The sequence below is a fragment of the Bombina bombina genome, chromosome 8, assembly GCF_027579735.1.
Source record: "Bombina bombina isolate aBomBom1 chromosome 8, aBomBom1.pri, whole genome shotgun sequence".
In the NCBI taxonomy this organism is placed as follows: Eukaryota; Metazoa; Chordata; class Amphibia; order Anura; family Bombinatoridae; genus Bombina; species Bombina bombina.
Window position 1 is genome coordinate 304,055,785 of NC_069506.1, and position 22,509 is coordinate 304,078,293.

General features: G+C 41.2%; 1 protein-coding gene across 1 annotated transcript in view; it reads left to right on the forward strand.

Annotated features, from left to right (window-relative positions):
- Window positions 1-22,509, forward strand: part of ZBTB44 (zinc finger and BTB domain containing 44) — a 278,080-nt gene that overhangs the window by 103,504 nt on the left and 152,067 nt on the right. The window contains exon 2 of the mRNA XM_053691161.1: window positions 14,178-15,231. Coding sequence (XP_053547136.1) covers window positions 14,229-15,231 — 1,003 coding nt within the window. The 5' untranslated portion in view covers window positions 14,178-14,228. The remainder of the gene's footprint in view (window positions 1-14,177; window positions 15,232-22,509) is intronic.

Below are 22,509 nucleotides of genomic sequence, written 5' to 3' on the forward strand. Positions count from 1 at the left end.
GTGGTGCAAGGATTATTAAAAGATATCACAATTAATATCTTTAAAACCGATTGTACGACACTCTCTAACGTGGTGGACCGACCATCATCGTTTAGTTCAGGGGGCTTCATTTGTTCTTCCGACCTGGACTGTTATCTCAACAGATGCAAGTCTGACAGGTTGGGGAGCTGTATGGGGGTCTCTGACAGCACAAGGGGTTTGGGAATCTCAGGAGGCGAGATTACCAATCAACATTTTGGAACTCCGTGCGATTTTCAGAGCTCTTCAGTCGTGGCCTCTTCTAAAGAGAGAGTCGTTCATTTGTTTTCAGACAGACAATGTCACAACCGTGACATATGTCAATCATCAAGGAGAGACTCACAGTCCTCTGGCTATGAAAGAAGTATCTCAAATACTTGTATGGGTGGAATCCAGCTCCTGTCTAATTTCTGCGGTTCATATCCCAGGTATAGACAATTGGGAAGCGGATTATCTCAGTCGCCAAACATTACATCCGGGCGAATGGTCTCTTCACCCAGAGGTATTTCTTCAGATTGTTCAAATGTGGGGACTTCCAGAAATAGATCTGATGGCTTCTCATCTAAACAAGAAGCTTCCCAGGTATCTGTCCAGATCCAGAGATCCTCAGGCGGAAGCAGTGGATGCATTGTCACTTCCTTGGAAGTATCATCCTGCCTATATCTTTCCGTCTCTAGTTCTTCTTCCAAGAGTGATTTCCAAGATTCTAAAGGAGCGTTCGTTTGTTCTGCTGGTAGCTCCAGCATGGCCTCACAGGTTTTTGGTATGCGGATCTTTTCGGATGGCTACTTGCCAACCGTGGACTCTTCCGTTAAGACCAGACCTTCTATCGCAAGGTCCTTTTTTCCATCAGGATCTCAAATCCTTAAATTTGAAGGTATGGAGATTGAACGCTTGATTCTCAGTCATAGAGGTTTCTCTGACTCCGTCATTAATACTATGTTACAGGCTCATAAATCTGTGTCTAGGAAGATATATTATCGAGTCTGGGAGACTTACATTTCTTGTTGTTCTTCTCATCATTTTTCTTGGCATTCTTTTAGAATTCCTAGAAGTTTACAGTTTCTTCAGGATGGTTTGGATAAAGGTTTGTCTGCAAGTTCCTTGAAAGGACAAATCTCTGCTCTTTCTGTTCTTTTTCACAGAAAGATTGCTAATCTTCCTGATATTCATTGTTTTGTACAGGCTTTGGTTTGTATAAAACCTGTCATTAAGTCAATTTCTCCTCCTTGGAGTTTGAATTTGCTTCTGGGGGCTCTTCAAGCTCCTCCGTTTGAACCTATGCATTCGCTGGATATTAAATTACTTTCTTGGAAAGTTTTGTTTCTTTTGGCCATCTCTTCTGCTAGAAGAGTTTATGAATTATCTGCTCTTTCTTGTGAGTCTCCTTTTCTGATTTTTCATCAGGAGAAGGCGGTTTTGCGAACTTCATTTAAATTTTTACCTAAGGTTGTGAATTCTAACAACATTAGTAGAGAAATTGTGGTTCCTTCGTTGTGTCCTAATCCTAAGAACTCTAAGGAAAGATCGTTGCATTCTTTGGATGTAGTTAGAGCTTTGAAATATTATGTTGAAGCTACTAAAGATTTCCGAAAGACTTCTAGTCTATTTGTTATCTTTTCTGGTTCTAGGAAAGGTCAAAAGGCTTCTGCCATTTCTTTGGCATCTTGGTTAAAATCCTTGATTCATCATGCTTATGTCGAGTCGGGTAGAACTCTGCCTCAAAGGATTACAGCTCATTCGACTAGGTCAGTCTCTACTTCCTGGGCATTTAGGAATGAAGCTTCGGTTGATCAGATTTGCAAAGCAGCAACTTGGTCTTCTTTGCATACTTTTACTAAATTCTACCATTTTGATGTGTTTTCTTCTTCTGAAGCAATTTTTGGTAGAAAAGTACTTCAGGCAGCTGTTTCAGTTTGATTCTTCTGCTTATAATTTCAGTTTTTTTCATTATAAGATTTAAACTTTGTTTTGGGGTGTGGGTTATTTTTCAGCGGAATTGGCTGTCTTTATTTTATCCCTCCCTCTCTAGTGACTCTTGCGTGGAAGATCCACATCTTGGGTATTCATTATCCCATACGTCACTAGCTCATGGACTCTTGCTAATTACATGAAAGAAAACATAATTTATGTAAGAACTTACCTGATAAATTCATTTCTTTCATATTAGCAAGAGTCCATGAGGCCCACCCTTTTTTGAGGTGGTTATGATTTTTTTGTATAAAGCACAATAATTCCAATTCCTTATTTTATATGCTTTCGCACTTTTTTGTTATCACCCCACTTCTTGGCTATTCGTTAAACTGATTTGTGGGTGTGGTGAGGGGTGTATTTATAGGCATTTTGAGGTTTGGGAAACTTTGCCCCTCCTGGTAGGAATGTATATCCCATACGTCACTAGCTCATGGACTCTTGCTAATATGAAAGAAATGAATTTATCAGGTAAGTTCTTACATAAATTATGTTTTTCTGTTTCCTGTGAATGACAATTTTCACAATACCCATTAAATACATGTTAATCTTTATTGTTTTGCTAGTCTGGTTCCTCTCAGAGAGGCATGGAATGTTAACACTGTCTTTCTTGCGGGCAGTGAACTAATTCCCAAGACATGGCTGACCATTTTAGAACAGGAATACTGATTTTGCCAGACTAGCCACAAATACCTAAAAAGCACTTTTTGAATTCAAAATACAAAACTACATAGGCATGTACAGATGTCAGTGTTCTCCACAGAAAATTTTGCCAGCCTGGTGGCATTATGGAGTAGCCAGGTGGGGGCAGTGTAACTATTTCTAATATTATATAATTTGCTAACGAAAGCACAAATTAATTGCATAATTTAACATAAATATATTTAATGATAATTTCTCCAACATTGGTGTGTCCGGTCCACGGCGTCATCCATAACTTGTGGGAATATTCTCCTCCCCAACAGGAAATGGCAAAGAGCACAGCAAAAGCTGTCCATATAGTCCCTCCCAGGCTCCGCCCCCCCAGTCATTCTCTTTGCCGCTCTGAACAAGTAGCATCTCCACGGAGATGGTGAAGAGTATGTGGTGTTTAGTTGTAGTTTTTATTCTACTATCAAGAGTTTGTTATTTTAAAATAGTGCTGGTATGTACTATTTACTCTGAAACAGAAAAAGATGAAGAGTTCTGTTTGTGAGAGGAGTATGATTTTAGCAGCAGTAACTAAAATCGATTGCTGTTCCCACACAGGACTGTTGAGATGAGATAACTTCAGTTGGGGGGGAGCAGTTGGCAGACTTTTCTGCTTAAGGTATGAATAGCCATATTTCTAACAAGACTGTGTAATACTGGAAGGCTGTCATTTTTCCCCTCATGGGGATCGGTAAGCCATTTTCTTACTCTCAAACAGAATAAAGGGCTTAATTTGGGCTATAAAACTGGTAGACACTTTTATGGGCTAGATTGATTTCTTTATTTAGGCATTTTATACAGTTTGATGTTGATAATCACACTTTTTAACTTTGGGGAACGTTTTTTTTTACGTCAGGCACTGGTTTAGACACCTTCCCAGTCAGGAAGGGCCTTTCTCTGTAGTAGGCAGAGCCTCATTTTCGCGCCATTACTGCGCAGTTACTTTTGAGAGCAGTACATGCAGCTGTGGGTCTGGAATTAGTTGAAAAGGTTCCTAGAAGGCTTCATTTGGTATTGTATACTCCCCTGGGTTTGGTGAAGTTGCAGCAAAGGATGGGGCTGGGACTGTAAGGGGGTTAAAACTGTAAACAGCTCCGGTTTCCACATTTTAAGGGTTAACAGCCTGAAATTTGGGGTGCAATGCTTTGAATGCTTTAAGACACTGTGGTGAAAATTTGGTTACTCCGTATGAGGAGGTTATGGACAGAATTCACGCACTTAAGTTAGCTAATTCCTTTATTTTAGATGCCGCTTTGCAGTTAGCGAGATTAGCGGCGAAAAATTCAGGGTTTGCAATTGTGGCGCGCAGAGCGCTCTGGCTAAAGTCTTGGTCGGCGTATGTATCTTCCAAGACAAAATTGCTTAATATCCCTTTCAAAGGTAAGACCCTCTTTGGGCCAGAATTGAAAGAGATTATTTCAGACATCACTGGGGGTAAGGGCCATGCCCTCCCACAAGATAGGCCTTTCAAGGCTAAGAATAAGTCCAATTTTCGTTCCTTTCGCAATTTCAGGAACGGACCGGCCTCCAACTCTGCAACCTCTAGACAAGAGGGTAACGCTTCCCAGACTAAACCAGCTTGGAAACCGATGCAAGGCTGGAACAAGGGTAAGCAGGCCAAGAAACCTGCTGCTGCTACCAAGACAGCATGAAGGGGTAGCCCCCGATCCGGGACCGGATCTAGTAGGGGGCAGACTCTCTCTCTTTGCTCTGACTTGGGCAAGAGATGTTCAGGATCCCTGGGCACTAGAAATAGTCTCTCAGGGTTATCTTCTAGAATTCAAGGAACTACCCTCAAGGGGAAGGTTCCACATGTCTCGCTTATCTTCAAACCAAATAAAGAGACAGGCATTCTTACATTGTGTAGAAAACCTGTTAAAAATGGGAGTGATACACCCAGTTCCAACTGTGGAACAAGGTCTGGGGTTTTACTCAAATCTGTTTGTAGTTCCCAAAAAAGATGGAACTTTCAGACCAATTCTGGATTTAAAAATTCTAAACAAATTTCTCAGAGTGCCATCGTTCAAAATGGAAACTATTCGAACGATTTTACCTACAATCCAGGAGGGTCAATTTATGACTACTGCGGATTTAAAGGATGCGTATCTACATATTCCTATCCACAAAGATCATCATCAGTTCCTAAGGTTCGCCTTTCTGGACAAACATTACCAGTTCGTGGCTCTCCCATTCGGGCTAGCCACTGCTCCAAGGATTTTCACAAAGGTGCTCGGGTCCCTTCTAGCGGTTCTAAGACCAAGGGGCATTGCAGTGGCACCTTTCTTGGACGACATCCTAATTCAAGCGTCGTCTCTTTCCAAAGCAAAGGCTCACACAGACATTGTTCTAGCCTTTCTCAGATCTCACGGGTGGAAGGTGAACATAGAAAAAAGTTCCCTGTCTCCGTCGACAAGAGTCCCCTTCTTGGGGACAATAATAGATTCTTTAGAAATGAAGATTTTCCTGACAGATGTTCTTCACTCTATTCTACGGCCTTCCATAGCTCAGTGCATGGAAGTAGTAGGGTTGATGGTTGCAGCAATGGACATAGTTCCTTTTGCTCGAATTCATCTAAGACCATTACAACTGTGCATGCTCAAACAGTGGAATGGGGACTATACAGACTTGTCCCCAGTGATTCAAGTAGATCAGAAGACCAGAGACTCACTCCGTTGGTGGCTGACCCAGGATCACCTGTCCCAGGGAATGAGCTTCCGCAGACCAGAGTGGGTCATCGTCACGACCGACGCCAGTCTATTAGGCTGGGGCGCGGTCTGGGACTCCCTGAAAGCTCAGGGCCTATGGTCTCGGGAAGAGTCCCTTCTCCCGATAAACATTCTGGAACTGAGAGCGATATTCAATGCTCTCCAGGCTTGGCCTCAACTAGCAAAGGCCAGATTCATAAGATTCCAATCAGACAACATGACGACTGTTGCTTACATCAACCATCAGGGGGGAACAAGGAGTTCTCTGGCGATGAGAGAGGTGTCCAAAATCATCAAATGGGCGGAGGATCACTCCTGCCACCTATCTGCGATCCACATCCCAGGAGTAGACAACTGGGAGGCGGATTATCTCAGTCATCAGACTTTCCATCCGGGGGAGTGGGAACTTCACCCGGAGGTGTTTGCCCAGTTGACCCAATTATGGGGCATTCCAGACATGGATCTGATGGCGTCTCGTCAGAACTTCAAGGTTCCTTGCTACGGGTCCAGATCCAGGGATCCCAAGGCGACTCTAGTGGATGCATTAGTGGCGCCTTGGGCCTTCAACCTAGCTTATGCGTTTCCACCGTTCCCTCTCATTCCCAGGCTGGTAGCCAGGATCAAACAGGAGAAGGCCTCAGTGATTTTAATAGCTCCTGCGTGGCCACGCAGGACTTGGTATGCAGACCTGGTGAATATGTCATCGGCTCCACCATGGAAGCTACCTTTGAGACAGGATCTTCTAGTACAAGGTCCATTCGAACATCCAAACCTAGTTTCTCTCCAGCTGACTGCTTGGAAATTGAACGCTTGATTTTATCTAAGCGTGGGTTTTCGGATTCAGTGATAGATACTCTGGTACAAGCCAGAAAACCTGTGACTAGAAAGATTTACCATAAAATATGGAAAAGATATATCTGTTGGTGTGAATCCAAGGGATTCTCATCGAGTAAGATTAAAATTCCCAGGATCCTTTCCTTTCTACAAGAAGGTTTGGATAAGGGATTGTCAGCGAGTTCTCTAAAAGGACAGATTTCTGCTCTATCTGTCTTGTTACACAAACGACTGGCGGCTGTGCCAGATGTTCAAGCTTTTGTACAGGCTTTAGTCAGGATCAAACCTGTTTACAGACCTTTGACTCCTCCTTGGAGTCTAAATTTAGTTCTTTAAGTTCTTCAAGTGGTTCCGTTTGAACCCTTGCATTCCATAGATATCAAGTTGTTATCTTGGAAAGTTCTGTTTTTGGTTGCTATTTCTTCTGCTAGAAGAGTTTCTGAATTATCTGCTCTGCAGTGTAATCCACTCTATCTGGTGTTCCATTCAGATAAGGTTGTTTTGCGTACTAAACCTGGTTTCCTTCCAAAAGTTGTTTCCAACAAAAATATTAACCAGGAAATAGTTGTGCCTTCTTTGTGCCCGAATCCAGTTTCAAAGAAGGAACGTTTGTTACACAATTTAGATGTAGTCCGTGCTTTAAAGTTCTATTTAGAAGCAACAAAGGATTTCAGACAAACGTCTTCACTGTTTGTCGTTTATTCTGGCAAGAGGAGAGGTCAAAAAGCTACTGCTACCTCTCTTTCCTTTTGGCTGAAAAGCATCATCTAATTGGCTTACGAGACTGCCGGACGGCAGCCTCCTGAACGAATCACAGCTCACTCTACTAGGGCTGTGGCTTCCTCATGGGCCTTCAAGAACGAGGCTTCTGTTGATCAGATATGTAAGGCAGCGACTTAGTCTTCTCTGCACACTTTTGCCAAATTCTACAAATTTGATACTTTTGCTTCTTCGGAGGCTATTTTTGGGAGAAAGGTTTTGCAAGCCGTGGTGCCTTCTGTTTAGGTAACCTGATTGGCTCCCTCCCTTCATCCGTGTCCTAAAGCTTTGGTATTGGTTCCCACAAGTTATGGATAACGCCGTGGACCGGACACACCAATGTTGGAGAAAACAGAATTTATGCTTACCTGATAAATTACTTTCTCCAACGGTGTGTCCGGTCCACGGCCCGCCCTGGTTTTTTAATCAGGTTTGCTAAATTTCTTTCTTTAACTACAGTCACCACGGCACCCTATAGTTTCTCCTTTTTTTCTCTTGTCCGTCGGTCGAATGACTGGGGGGGGCGGAGCCTGGGAGGGACTATATGGACAGCTTTTGCTGTGCTCTTTGCCATTTCCTGTTGGGGAGGAGAATATTCCCACAAGTTATGGATGACGCCGTGGACCGGACACACCGTTGGAGAAAGTAATTTATCAGGTAAGCATAAATTCTGTTTTGTCCAATAAAAATTCAACATTTGTCATTTTAGCCTAGTATTGGCTGAAATTTTAGCCCGGTGGTCAGTAAAATCAGCAGGGTGGTTCACCCGCTAAATAGGTCCTTTGGAGAACCCTCTGTGTGTACATATTTTCACAAAGCTAAAGAGCAGACAATGACAGAGCAAAACCATTACATAACTGAGACTACAGGTAAGAAAGCATCTACTTCATTAGTGTGATGGGCACTTAAGGGGTAAACCTTGTGGCTGCTATTTTTAAGGCAGTATGGAAACTATAAGTATGGTTAATCAGTCAGGAAAATGTACTGGTCCACACAATGCTTGATATAGGAAAAAGCCTTAATTGTCTGAGGAAACTAGTCAAGAACTAGTTAAAAAATGTCCTAATTTCTTTCCTAAGATATGGAGAGTCCACAACATCATTCAATTACTAGTGAGAATATCACTCCTGGCCAGCAGGAGGAGGCAAAGAGCACCACAGCAAAGCTGTTAAGTGTCACTCCCCTACCCATAATCCCCAGTGATTGTCTTTGCCTCTGTCAATGGAGGAGGTGAAGTTTGGTGTCTGAAGAAATTAATTCCTTTTTCTGGTACTTTTCCCTGCAAAGAAGGATTTGGGATTAGCTGAGTCCACGTCTATCTCTACAGTAGAGTAGTGGTGGCTTTTAAGCAGTTAGGAAGTTGTGAGGTAGTGCTTGCTTTGTTTCCTAACACATTGCTGCCCATGGTACAGAAAGCCAGAGTTGGTTACTCTGTTCTTTCTTTTTCTACAGGTCTCTGTGTCCTTTCACGCCTTGTGAGCTGTCTTCCTGCCGGACAGCTAGACTGCAGGTAAGTGCTTTTGTCTTCTAGGTCTTGGAGACTTGCACTTCAGAAGAATATGTCATATATAGTAGATGGGACATTTTTAAAATCCTTTATACAGGATTTTCTTTGGCAGTGGGCAGGCACATTATGTATGTTGAGACTATGGGTTAATCTTTTTTTGTTTTTCCTCTTTGGGATAATTTTCTTCTTAAATGGAAAGAGTCCACAGCTGCATTCATTACTTTTGGGAAATAAGGCCCTGGCCACCAGGAGGAGGCAAAGACAACCCAGCCAAAGGCTTAAATACTCCTCCCACTCCCCTCATCCCCCAGTCATTCTTTGCCTTTCGTCCCAGGAGGATGGCAGAGAAGTGTCAGAATTTTTCATTTTTGTTTTTGTCTCTTATGGAGGGTAGTACTCTTCTGCATGGGACAGGAGTTTTAAGTAGTCTTGTCAGTCTCTCAGTGAGGCTTGGATAAAAGTTAGTTTGAAGATGCAGGAAGTTTCTTCCTGTGAAACCATCCCGACTCATGTTAACAGCTCCTCAAGCAATCAGCGTTGTTGAACCTCCCTTCACTGCCTGCTTTCTTCTCTCAAGTCCATGGCGGAGGCGATGCTACTATCCGTCACACTTGAAGGGCCGTGTTCCTGTTCCACGCCGTAGATTCCGGTAAGATCGTTTCATTTTACATTATTTGCAATGTACTGTAATGTGAATGTTTCCCGAGAGGCTACCACCTTGCGGGTCTAACTTATACATTAGGGTCTCAGTGAGTTTCTTTTAGTATCTTGGAATCGAGGGTTAATATCTCCTGAGGGGGGTTATTGAACAGGGGGGGTTTGTAATCATGTTTGTTATGTTATTCAATCTGCTTATGTGCGATGTTTACTGAGCTCATGGTTGGAACATTGAGGCCATTGGAAGTGACGCATCCTTTTGATTCGGCACGCTTGTTTGGGCTATACGGTTCACCTTGTGTTCGGGCGTGGCTACGTTCTGTTGTTCCATTTCCACATTCCCGACCGGGTGGCAAAGGAAATTTTCTGGTTCGCAGGGGTCTGGTCATAAGAGGTGGTGAGTGCCCCAGCCATTGGGGGTATCAGGTGCTGTTTTAGTTTTCACTAATTTAGTCCATATTTAAATATCCTGATACTGAGACTATTTTGATTTCAGATTCTGTGTCTGGTGATGAATCCAGAGTGGCCTTGTTGACGCCTGTCAACCAGTTTTGTTCCGTATGCCATTTCAGAGCGCCTAGTTCCTCTGGCTCGGGGGAATAAAGGGACTGCTTAGCCATCCGCCTCTGGGGGTCCTGTCTTCAGAGAGGCGAGCTCCCTACCAAATCATACTTCTGCACATGCTGGTAACCCAGTTTATGGTTCCTCCATGCGGGGTGGCGTGTTTCCCCCGGAGGTTGCAGCACGTTTTCGATTCCACATAATGTTGGCGATTGTTCATCTGCAAAGTCCAGACGTTTATTTGAGAATGTACTTGTGACCTATCGTCCCGGCCTTCCGCCTTGGGGAGGGCCTCTACAGTTTCCCGCAGTGGTATCTGTCCCTGAGTGTTGTGCCTTCTGTTACAGGATTCTGCGCCTTTGCATGTTGCTCAGAAATGTTTTTCAGTTATTGAATGACCCTATCGTTACCAGATACGGGGATTTTCAGTCTGATAATTCGAATGGTGCACCTCATTAGACATGTGGAGATTAAGTAATCTCCTGATTGTCATTTGTTTGAGATCTTTCCCAGTTTGGTGTGATAGGGCTCCGTTTGGCTGGTCCTGTGGGTAGGCCTGTGTCTTTTTAGGGGTTAACCTCCGGGTTGCCTTATATTTTATTTATATCTGATGGGATGTCTTTTATTTGTTTTTGTTTCCTTCGGGAACCTTCTGGGATTGATACTCTTTGTATGTTTTCAGTTTTTTCCCCTATGAAGGAGAATTTCTGCAACTTGCCGGTTGGGACCCTAGGTGCAGGCTGGTCCTGTCTGGTTTGATCGGTTTTGCGGCTGTTCAGACATGTGGCACTGTTCTGCTCGGCTGATTCGGTAGAAGCGCTGAGTGGTCAGGTTAATCATTGTTTTTTTCATGTTTCACTAAGCATTCAAGAGAACCTGTGGGTCCGTGAGGTGGGAAGGATTGTTTCAGTCCTTATAGCCTTCAGTCAAAGATGACCGGGCAGGGAAGTTTTTCTGCTGCGTCACTCTGACATCTGATTTAATCAGAACTTAGAGTTTCCTCCCCCATGTGGTGGAGGGTGGGAGGGCTTAATGCCCCTTACCGCTATTGAGCGGTTTGGCCTTCATTTTTTAGGCCTCTGGATTTGTCCTTTTAGGCTTGATCCAACGGCTTGTAGAGGATAGCTGTATAGCATGCGGAAGGTTTGCAGTTTGAAACCTGTTGCAGCTCTTGACACCTTGCTGGTGTACGTGTAAGCTGTTTCTAGTATATCTAGATGTAGCTCTTACTCTTCACTGAGTTATAAGAGGCCTTTGGGTCTTCTTCCATTGCCTCCGGGTGAGTAGATCAAGGTACGGTTCAAGAGATCCTCTGGCCACTCTGATAGATGCTCTGGCGGTTCCTTGGGATTTCGTTCTAGCATACCTGTTTCCTTCGTTTGCGCTACTTCCACAAGTTATTGTTCGTATCAAACAAGAGAGAGCATCAGTAGTTCTAATAGCTCCTGCATGGCCTCACAGGATCTGGTATGCAGACCTAGTGAAGATGTCATCTTGACCGCCTTGGAGGTTGCCTCCGAGGAAGGAAATTCTAACTCAGGGTCCATTCCTCCATCCAAATCTTGTTTATCTGAAGCTGACTGCTTGGAGATTGAACATTTAGTTCTGTCTAAGCGTGGATTTTCTGAGTTGGTCATTAAGACCATGATCCAGGCTCGCAAGCCTGTTACTCTAAAAATTTACCACAAGGTATGGCGTAAATAACTTTATTGGTGTGAATCTAAGGGCTACTCTTGGAGTAGGGTCAGGATTCCTAGAATATTGTCTTTTCTCCAGGAAGGTCTGGAGAAAGGGTTGTCAGTCAGTTCTCTGAAAGGTCAGATTTCTGCATTATCTATTTTGTTACACAAGCGTCTGGCGAATGTGCCAGATGTTCAATCTTTTTGTCAGGCCCTGTTCAGAATCAGTCCTGTGTTTAAACCTGTTGCTCCTCCTTGGAGCCTTAATCTTGTTCTTAAAGTTTTGAAGCAAGCTCCATTTGAGCCAATGCATTCTATAGATATTAAGTTGCTATCTTGGAAGGTTTTGTTTCTTATTGCTATCTTTTCTGCTCTGAGAATTTCGGAACTTTCGGCTTTGCAGTGTGATTCGCCTTTCCTTATCTTTCATGCGGATAAGGCGGTTCTTCGAACAAAATTGGGGTTTCTTCCTAAAGTAGTTTCAGATAGAAATATTAATCAGGAAATTGTTGTTTCTTCTCTCTGTCCCAATCCTCCTCCTTATAAAGAACGTCTGTTGCACAACTTGGATGTTGTGCGTGCTCTAAAATTTACCTACAGACGACTAAGGATTTTCGCCAGTCTTCTGCCATGTTTGTTTGTTTCTCAGGAAAGCGTAAGGGTCAGAAGGCTACTTCTACTTCTCTTTCCTTCTAGTTGAGAAGTATGATTCGTTTTGCTTATGAGACTGCTTAACAGCAGCCTCCCGACGGAATTACAGCTCATTCCACTAGGGCTGTCTCCTCTTCTTGGGCTTTCAAAAATGAAGCTTCTGTGGAACAGATTTGCAAGGCTGCAACTTGGTCCTCTCTGCATACTTTTTCCAAATTTGAAAAATTTGATACTTTTGCCTTGGCTGAGGCCTCTTTTTGGTGAAAGGTTCTTCAAGGGGTGGTGCATTCTGTTTAGGTCTGCCTGTTTTGTTCTCCCTCCCTGTTCAGTCTGTGTCCTCTAGCTTGGGTATTGGTTCCCCCTTGTAATTGAATGACGTCATGGACTCTCCATATCTTTGGAAAGAAAACAAAATGTATGCTTACCTGATAAATTTCTTTCTTTCCGGATATGGAGAGTCCACGACCCCACCCTTTATTAAGACAGTTTTTTTTTACTAAACCTCAGGCACCTCTACAGCTTTGTGTTATTCTTTTTTCCATTTCCCTTCGGTCAAATGACTGGGGATTATAGGTAGGGGAGTGACTCTTAACAGCTTTGCTGTGGTGCTCTTTGCCTCGTCCACAACATCATTCAATTACTAGAGGGAATATCACTCCTGGCCATATGTGTGTGTGTATAATTTTGATCTCTCTGCATAATAGTACAGATATTGTTACTTTTTATCAGAGTGCTCAGTGTAACCCCTTTCCGCAAGAATAGAGCTACTGGAGCTGTAGGCGCTCAGGCCTCACCAACAACCACAAAACTGTGCAATTTCTGCTTAACTCAGGGTACGCTGACTGTCTCGGAGGGGTTAAACCCTGTTTTCAGATGCTTTTAATTTTGGATAGTGTAAACAAATTTATTTGAAGTAAATTGATAATATTTATAGTTCATAAATGTTGAGAAAAGGTGCTTTTGTCTGTCTCTTAACATTGAAAATTATCAGCCAAAGCTATGAAATTTATTGCTCCGATTTTTTTGAAATTTGACATACAAAAAGATTTTATTGTCAATGTGTTTTTTCTTTCTTTTCTTTTTTATTTTTATTGAGAAAAGCTGCATTGATTTTTGGGATATAAAAGTTTAAAAGTATTTTAAGACCTGCACAGTAGCAGCATTTGTCAGCAGAGGATTGTGGGCATAGTAGTAGCAGATATTGACATGTGTGGTGATGTAGCCTAAAAAGGAGATGAATGCTTGTTTATGTACGTGAAAGACAGACTACACACAAAGTCAAAGATAAGGCAAAGAGCACAAAATACTGTAGAAATACAATATTACAGATACACTGCAGATAACAATATAGGCTAAAAAAATACACTCCCCTCTAGTGAAGATTGCTGCCTTCCTTAGTCTCTCTGTGAACCACACAATACAGATACCTCTTCTCGGCAGCACAGGTCTGTAAGGGGTTCAGTATCTAATTCTCCTTTGCTTCCAAATGATATGGGAAGTAGATACTGAACCCCCTACAGACCTACACACACAATCATACTTCACTTATACACTCACACATTCTCATCATGTGTACATCCACCTACAGTAAAAGGCAAAGAAATTCAATGACAAAAAAAAATAAAAATATATATTTTTTTTTTGACAGCATATATTCCCATTCACACATTAAAAAGCATGGGGATTTAAAAATGAATCCCCCCACCCACCCCACTGAATTTAGTTTTATAATTATTCAATATGTTATTTTATTGGGGGGGTTAATCTTTAAATTTAAATGTTTTCTAATGATTGATTGGGAACTTTAACTGGCATTAACAAGTTGTTGTTTTTTTTGCTATTGAATACAAATATAAACATATACACACACTCGCATATATACAAGGTGGAAACATATTACTTTAGTTGACCAGTTAGGGTAAAAAGCTTTCTTGTCCTCTCAGTGTTAAATAAAGACAAAACCTAACTTATTACTTAGCTGGGCTCCTCCCCCCTGCCCCCCTCTGCGACCAGTGCATAACCTTGTCACTCCAAATAGTGCATATATTATCTATATTGCTCTGTAAAGAATGATCAGCCTTTTATGATTTTATTATAAAAATATACAGATAATCAAGAATTTACAATGTAATTTTTATATTTCAGATTTAGAGCTTCGTCATTGCATCCTTCAAGTAACTTCCCAATAAACTGAGAATGGGTGTTAAGACATTTACGCACAATTCGCCGGCTCACAGCCAGGAGATGCTGGGGAAACTGAATATGTTGCGCAATGATGGCCATTTCTGCGACATTACCATACGAGTCCAGGACAAGATCTTCCGTGCACATAAAGTAGTCCTGGCAGCCTGTAGTGAATTTTTCCGCACCAAGTTAGTGGGTCAAGCAGAAGAGAATACACAGTGTGTTCTGGATTTGCATCATGTGACTGTCACAGGATTTATCCCTCTCTTGGAATATGCCTACACTGCAACCCTGTCCATAAATACGGAAAACATTATTGATGTTTTAGCTGCTGCAAGTTACATGCAGATGTTCAGTGTAGCGAGCACATGCTCTGAATTCATGAAGTCTAGCATCTTATGGAACACCCAGCAGGAAAAGGTGTTGGACACTGGACAGGAAAACCAGAGCAACTGCAATAATTTCCGTGACGGCAGTCTTTCTCCAGTGTCTTCGGAATGCAGTGTTGTAGAGAGGACCATACCCATTTGCCGAGAGTCCCGTCGTAAACGCAAAAGCTATATTGTAATGTCACCAGAGAGTCCTTTGAAATGCAGCACACAGACAAATTCTCCACAGGTACTAAACCCTACACCTTCTTATACCGAGGCACGTAATCAGCCAGTGGACTCTTCACATGCTTTCCCTTGGACTTTTCCTTTCGGCATAGACCGAAGGTTACAGTCTGACAAGGTGAAGCAGATAGAGTCTAGAACATTAGAACTTCCTGGACCTTCTGAAGTTGGTCGGAGGGTAACGGATTATGTTGCCTGTGAAAGCACTAAGGTCAATTCTCCTTTAGTAATGGAGGATGATGTCCGAGTCAAAGTGGAAAGGTTAAGCGATGAGGAAGTTCACGAGGAGGTTTCACAGCCTGTAAGTGCATCTCAGAGCTCAATAAGTGACCAGCAGACAGTCCCTGGAAGTGAACAAGTGCAGGAGGATCTGCTGATCAGTCCACAATCGTCTTCCATAGGTAAGTCAAATTTTGTCTGATTTTGGATAATGTTTTTTGGATGTGGATTTTCAATATTTAGACATATCTGATAGTTGCATCTGAAGCACTGTATATTAAAATATTCAAGGTTATATTTTTTGAAGAACTGTTGGTCCTGTGCTAAGTGAACGTGTTTTTCTTGTTTTGTTTTTTTATTTAGCATTACTTGTCATCTAGTATACATGTGGGAGATGTATCTGTCAGCCAGTGAGGATGACTGCTACTGTATGTAGTGTTACAACTTTAGTTACCTGTCAGAATCTGTTTGTCTATCTGTCATCTATCTTTCAATCTTTCGTTTGTTCTTTTTTTCTTCTTTATACCCTTGTATATTTATTTCCTTTGTTTTTTCTTTCTGTCTTTTTTTTATTTATTCATTTTTCTAGTTGTTTTTATGGTTCTTTAATACACTGAATAGGGAAAAAAAATGTTGTCTTTATGATATTGTTATGAGGTGTACTGTTCCGTCAAATGTATTGTCAACTCTCAAAGTGGACATTAAACACTAAATACGTTTTTATATGCGTAGTATTGAGGTTATTCCCCGCCTCCTGCTAATTTTGGATGCTGCCATATTGAAATTGACCTTTTATTGCATTCCAGTGCTGATGTGTTTGCACATGTAAAGTAAGCCTCCTTCAGATACCCGCAGTGCAACCTAAGTTCCAACATGGCAGCACCCATAATTAGAGGGAGATGCATGAAATCTTTTTATGTATTTATTTATTTATTTTACCTTTTATTTATATCCAATAGAGGGTACAGAATAATATAAAGAAGGAACATCGGAATGCACAAAATTTTCTGCCACGCAGGGCAGGATAATAAATGGTACATCACAAACATTTCCCATTTTATAGGGCATTAGACAAGCTGCTAAATCACAGAGAACATATTTCTCTATTCAGACAACCTCCAATAAAACTAAGGAAAACAAGACTCATGTATCTTAATGCGTACCTCAAACTCTATTTGTTAATTTAGCCATTTTTTTTCTCTCAAAAGAAAACCAGAAGAAGAAGAAAAGGGGGGGGGGGGGACAAGGAAGAGTGAGAAAAAAATAAATAAAAAAAATTATAAACTCTAGTATGCATTGTTTTTTCAAACAATTTTTGACATCTATGATACTTGGGATTACATTCATTTTTTCCATTTTTTGAAAATGAATAATCTAGCTGCAAGAATAATCATGCTAATTAATTTATCATGTAATGGTGGTTCTTCCCTGTCCTTCCCTAGAAAAACAATATAAACCCATGATAGTGCCAGAGGGGAGACCATCAGCGAATTGTTTAACCAATGTTCTAATTTCATCCAGAATTGACTTATTCTAGGACAGTTCTACAACATATGTTAAAGATCAGCTGCGCATTTTGGACACTTATTAAATTCCATGTTACCACACCTGGAGCCTTTTTCCGGGTTAAAGTATGTCTTATAGAGAAGTTTGATATGAGTTTCCCTCCAGGTGGAGGACAGAGTGACCTGTAGAATTTTTGTAATAGAAGCTTGAATGGACCTAGAGGCCTGCTTATCAAGCCGTCAACTGTGCTGCATTCAACGGCGCCAATACGCTCGCCTGAGATCGCCTAACATTGTTGCCGCGGACCTGAATACGCTCTCCATATTTAACAAAAAAGCTGTCAAAAAGCAGCGCACCAAGTATGGGCGATGAGCAGCGGACTGTTGTTAACTAACAGTCATCAATCTCGCTGCTATTCGGCTTTTCCCCAGCTTTATTTGTACCCTGTCACTAAATGTCGCAACTCTAATAAACTTATTAACCCCTATCCCGCCGCTCCCGGACTCCACCGCCACCTACATTATGTTCTTAACCCCTAATCTGCCGCCCCCTACACCGCCGCCACCTACATTATGTTATTAACCCCTATCCAGCCGCTTCCGGAACCCACCGCAACTAAATAAAGTTATTAACCCCTAAACCGCCAGCCCCCCACATCGCCATAAACTAAATTAACCTATTAACCCCTAAACCTAACAACCCGCTAACCTTATATTAAATATTAACTCATCCCTATCTTATAATAAATTTCTTACTTTCCATACTAAAATTACATTAAACTATAGTAAACTAATAATTAACCTACCCTAACTAGTATACTAAAATTATATTAAACTATATGAAACTACTAATTAATCTACCCTAACTGTTATACTAAAATTACATTAAGCTACAAATTAAATTAGAGACTTCCTTATTGATGAATAGAATCTATAGTGAAGCATTGGAACTAACACCTCAATAGAGGCAACTAAGAGCCATTTTAAGATTGGATGTTTAGTTGGCAGGTAATAATGATCAGTCCGGCTGATCTAGATAGGGCATATAGATTCATCACTATGATTTTATGTGGGAGTAAGTACTTAGGAAGTAGTTGAAAACAGTAGTTAAGGTGCAGTATGGGCAAGATAAACCGCCTAATTAATCCTCCTAAAATAGGGGGCTCCTTATTATGGGGGGGGAGGTGGTAGTTTAAATATAGTAAGCAAGACATATCAATAATGCTCTATATATTGACCACTGTAACTTCTATGGTTATTAGAAAAAGCTAGGGTTATGTATGTATATAGTTAACTTAATTAATTTTTCACAGAAAACCTTCAATCAAGATGCATTGGGACAAAGGAAACTTTTAGAATGATAAAACATCTGTTTGACAAAAGGGATATCCCCATAAATCTTGAGACTGGCTACAGATATGTAGTTACCAAGGTGTGTGCTGTCAGAGTGCGTTGGACATTTATGCTAGTTTTGACCGTAGGATCTAATGTGCCTTAACACCTCTCTGCATCAAAGGTAACTCCCTCTAGTTCAGGGCTCGACAAACCCAGGAGCCTGGGACCCAATGGCTCCTAGAATTTTAACCCTGGCTCCTAACTTTTTTGGTTATTCTCCATATATATATATATATATATATATATATATATATATATATATATATATATATACAAATCCCACTGTCTGGCTTCTAAAAATATGTCTGGCTCCTAAATATTCTTACTGGCGCCTAATTTGTAAACAGATTTGTCAAGCACTGCTCTAGTTATCTCCTAGAATGCTTAGTGGTTGACAAGAGGACTACTATCTGTTATTATGTAGATGGGCACAGTAAATAATAATAACAGTCTCACGGTCTTGATATAATATGATAGTTCCGAGGTAGCTCAAAAACATGCAAGTAGCAAACAAACTTAATATTAAACATATAACATCAGACATCACTGCACGTAAACTTTCAGAACATAGCAGAGAGGAAAATACAACCATGCACCTACATAGCAACTCAGGAAATTAGTATCTATTAGAACCCCTAGGTAAATCTTGAGGCTAAGGTTACTTCTGAGGTAATGGAGTTTATTATGGCGTAATAGAAAAAAAAAAAAAAAAGATAGGTATGCATCCCGCCACCCGGGTACGGGCCCTATACCCGCCGACAGGAGAACACCTAAAAGATATATATACTAGTCAACCATGTCAAAGGATACAACTCAGTGAACCCTATTTAGCATAGGAAAGCCAGAAATAATATTAAGGAGGGATGTAATAGCAGCTTATGGTTATCTGGTAATAGGCGGCCTGAGCGTTTCATCATACTAACAGGGTGAATTATAAGATGTAGTAAAGCTAAGAGGGTACATCAGCACAGGATAAGGGCGGTTATTATGCAGCTGCTAGTCTGTAAAACAAACAGTTAATTATACATTTAGGAAGCTAGTGCAGTGTGAACATTCATTTGACCATACAAAGAATGGCATAGTTAACCTAGCCTTTAAAGTCATAAATGTGAAGGTGCTATAGTTTGAACGTGCAGTTATGTAGAACCCTTGAATAATTTTTTAAAAAAAAGAGCGAAAACAGGTTTTTATAAAATTAGAGCTCACAACTGGAACAAAGGGAATGTAAACATATGTATGCTAACTAAGAACTTGAATTAGCAACAATAATAGGAATAACAGTGGGAGCACAAGGCATCTGGTGGGAAAACAAACCAGCTGAACAATGTAAGTAAGGTAGGGTTAAATAGCCCAAGGGAGACAGAATCTGAAGCATCAAGTCAATACTATCATAGAGGTAAGGGTAAATCTGTAATAGATCACAAAACACATTGGCTCACTATTGTCTTTGAAGCTGGATAGGGGACAATGAAGTGATGCAATGTTACCGTAAAGTAGACTTTTCACCCCACAACAGACGGCAAACCAGGGCAATCTCTCCTGGCTGACTTTTCAAACTGATCCAATTATTCTGTTAGGAAAGCAGAACCGCGTGTGCGGCTAGGTAACAGATCCAAGTGTGCGGCTAGGAAAGAGCCCACTTCGCTACTACAGATGCACTGGCATTCACACAAAGCCTCTCTAGAGGTGCATGCATTCTGCTGCTGAGGATCGTCCAAAAAGGTAAGGTACCTATGCCAATCTAGGGCTACAGCCAGCCCCTAATAAGCAGGGAATTTCGGAGGCAAATGAGAGGTAGGGTGTATGCTGATCTGCTCTCCCCCAGATATGGGTTTGAAGTTGTGGGCATGACATCGCAATTTGGAGTGGGGCCTCCGCCCCAGCACTTTCTGTGTCGGTAGATGAAAGCAACACATCGTCTCCCACATTACACAGTGCCTGTTCCTGTACCGTCTGAGTAGATAGGCTGCATCCGTTAGTGGGAAAGAGCTTGAGCAGTTGTGTCTCTAAAAGCCAGAAGGTAGACTCAATAAAGCCCCGGGCTATCAGCTCCCAGTCTTTAGCAGCCGCCATCTTGTTGTTCATGGAGATCAATAATACAGCTGGTATAACTGTTAACACTGCTCCGGTGCTTTAGTTCAGTGGGTTGGGTACATATAATGAATCGCTATGCAGGTATTATGGTCCGTGGGTATTACTGCTGCCGGCTCCAATCCTTACACTGCTGTGCCTTTATGGTTACGTTGTAAAGCCTATATTAGGCTTGAATAAGGTGTGCAGATGCCCATTCTGGGATGGTAATAGGCTATAGGATGGGTTCTCCAATAATATTGTAAACTCGCATATTAAGTCATAGTTTTATTCCAAATATCAGGCTTCAGAGCCGGAGCTCTTGCAATGTGCGTCCGGATGGTTAGACAGTTGGCTCCGCCCCCCCAACTATATTATATATTTAAACACCTAACCCTACTCAAATAATTTACAATTAAAAATTACAAAGTTAAAAAAAACTTGCAACTAAGTTACAAAAAATAACAAACACTAAGTTACAAAAAAAATAAACACTAAGTTACACAAAATAAAAAATAAATTTTCAAAGATTTAAACGAATTACACCTAATCCAAAAGCCCTATGAACCCCCCCCCCCAAAATAAATAAAAAAAACCTAACCTATAAACTACCAATAGCCCTTAAAAATGCCTTTTGCGGGGCATTGCCCCAAAGAAATCAGCTCTTTTACCTGTAAATAAAAAATACAAATATCCCCCCAACACTAAAACCCACCACCCACACAACCAACCCCCCCAAATAATAACCTAACTCAAAAAACCTAAGCTCCCCATTGCCCTGAAAAGGGCATTTGGATGGGCATTGCCCTTAAAAGGGCATTTAGTTCTATTGCAGCCCAAACCCTAATCTAAAACTAAAACCCACCCAATAAACCCTTAACAAAAACCTAACGCTAACACCTGAAGATCCACTTACAGTTTTGAAGAGCCGACATCCATCCTCAAAGTAGCCGGGAGAGGTCCTCATCGAAGCCAGCAGAAGTCTTCATCCAAGCGGTCGAAGTCTTCATTCAAGCCCGCAGAAGTCTTCACCGAGACAGCATCTTCTATCTTCATCCATCCGGCACGGAATGGCTCCATCTTCAAGACATCCCACACGGAACATCCTCTTCGTTCAACGTCTTCTTGAACAATGAATGTTCCTTTAAATGACATCATCCAAGATGGCGTCTCTTAGATTCCGATTGGCTGATAGAATTCTATCAACCAATCGGAATTAAGGTTGAAAAAATCCTATTGGCTGTTGCAATCAGCCAATAGGATTGAGCTTTCATTTCATTGGCTGATCCAATCAGCCAATAGGATTGAGCTTGCATTCTATTGGCTGATTGGAATAGCCAATAGAATGCAAGATCAATCCTATTGGCTGATTGGATCAGCCAATAGGATTTTTTCTACCTTAATTCCGATTGGCTGATAGAATTCTATCAGCCAATCGGAATCTAAGGGACGCCATCTTGGATGACGTCACTTAAAGTGATATTCATTCCGAAGAAGCCGTCGTTTGAAGAGGATGCTCTGCGCCGGATGTCTTGAAGATGGAGCCCCGCTCCGCGTCGGAAGGATGAAGATAGAAGATTCATCTGGATGAAGACTTCTGCCCGTCTGGAGGACCACTTCTGCTCGTCTGGAGGACCACTTCTGCCGGCTTCCTTGAGGACATCTTGCCGCTTGGATGAAGACTTCTCCCGGTAAGTACATTTTCGGGGGTTAGTGTTAGGATTTTGTTTAAGGGTGTATTTATTTTTTAGGTTAGGGCTTTGTGCCTGCAATAGAGCTAAATGCCCATTTAAGGGCAATGCCCATCCAAATGCCCTTTTCAGAGCAATGGTGAGCTTAGGTTTTTTTAGTTAGGCTTTTATTTGGGGGGTTGGTTGTTTGGGTGGTGGGTTTTACTGTTGGGGAGGGGGTTGTTTTTTTGTTTTTTTTACAGGTAAAAGAGCTGATTATTTTGGGGCAATGCCCCGCAAAAGGCCCTTTTAAGGGCTATTGATAGTTTAGTTTAGGCTAAGGGTTTTTTTTATTTTGGGGGGGCTTTTTTTATTTTGATAGGGCTATTAGATTAGGTGTAATTAGTTTAAAGATCTGTAATTTGTTTTTTATTTTTTGTAATTTATTGTTTTTTTTTGTGATTTAGCTAATTTAATTGTATTTAATTTAGTTAATTTATTTAATTGTAGTGTAGTGTTAGGTGTTATTGTAACTTAGTTTAGGTTTTATTTTACAGGTCAATTTGTATTTATTTTAGCTAGGTAGTTATTAAATAGTTAATAACTATTTAGTAACTATTCTACCTAGTTAAAATAAATACAAACTTGCCTGTAAAATAAAAATAAACCCTGAGATAGCTACAATGTAACTATTAGTTATATTGTAGCTAGCTTAGGGTTTATTTTATAGGTAAGTATTTAGTTTTGAATAGGAATAATTTAGTTAATTATAGTAATTTTCTTTAGATTTATTTAAATTATATTTAAGTTAGGAGGTGTT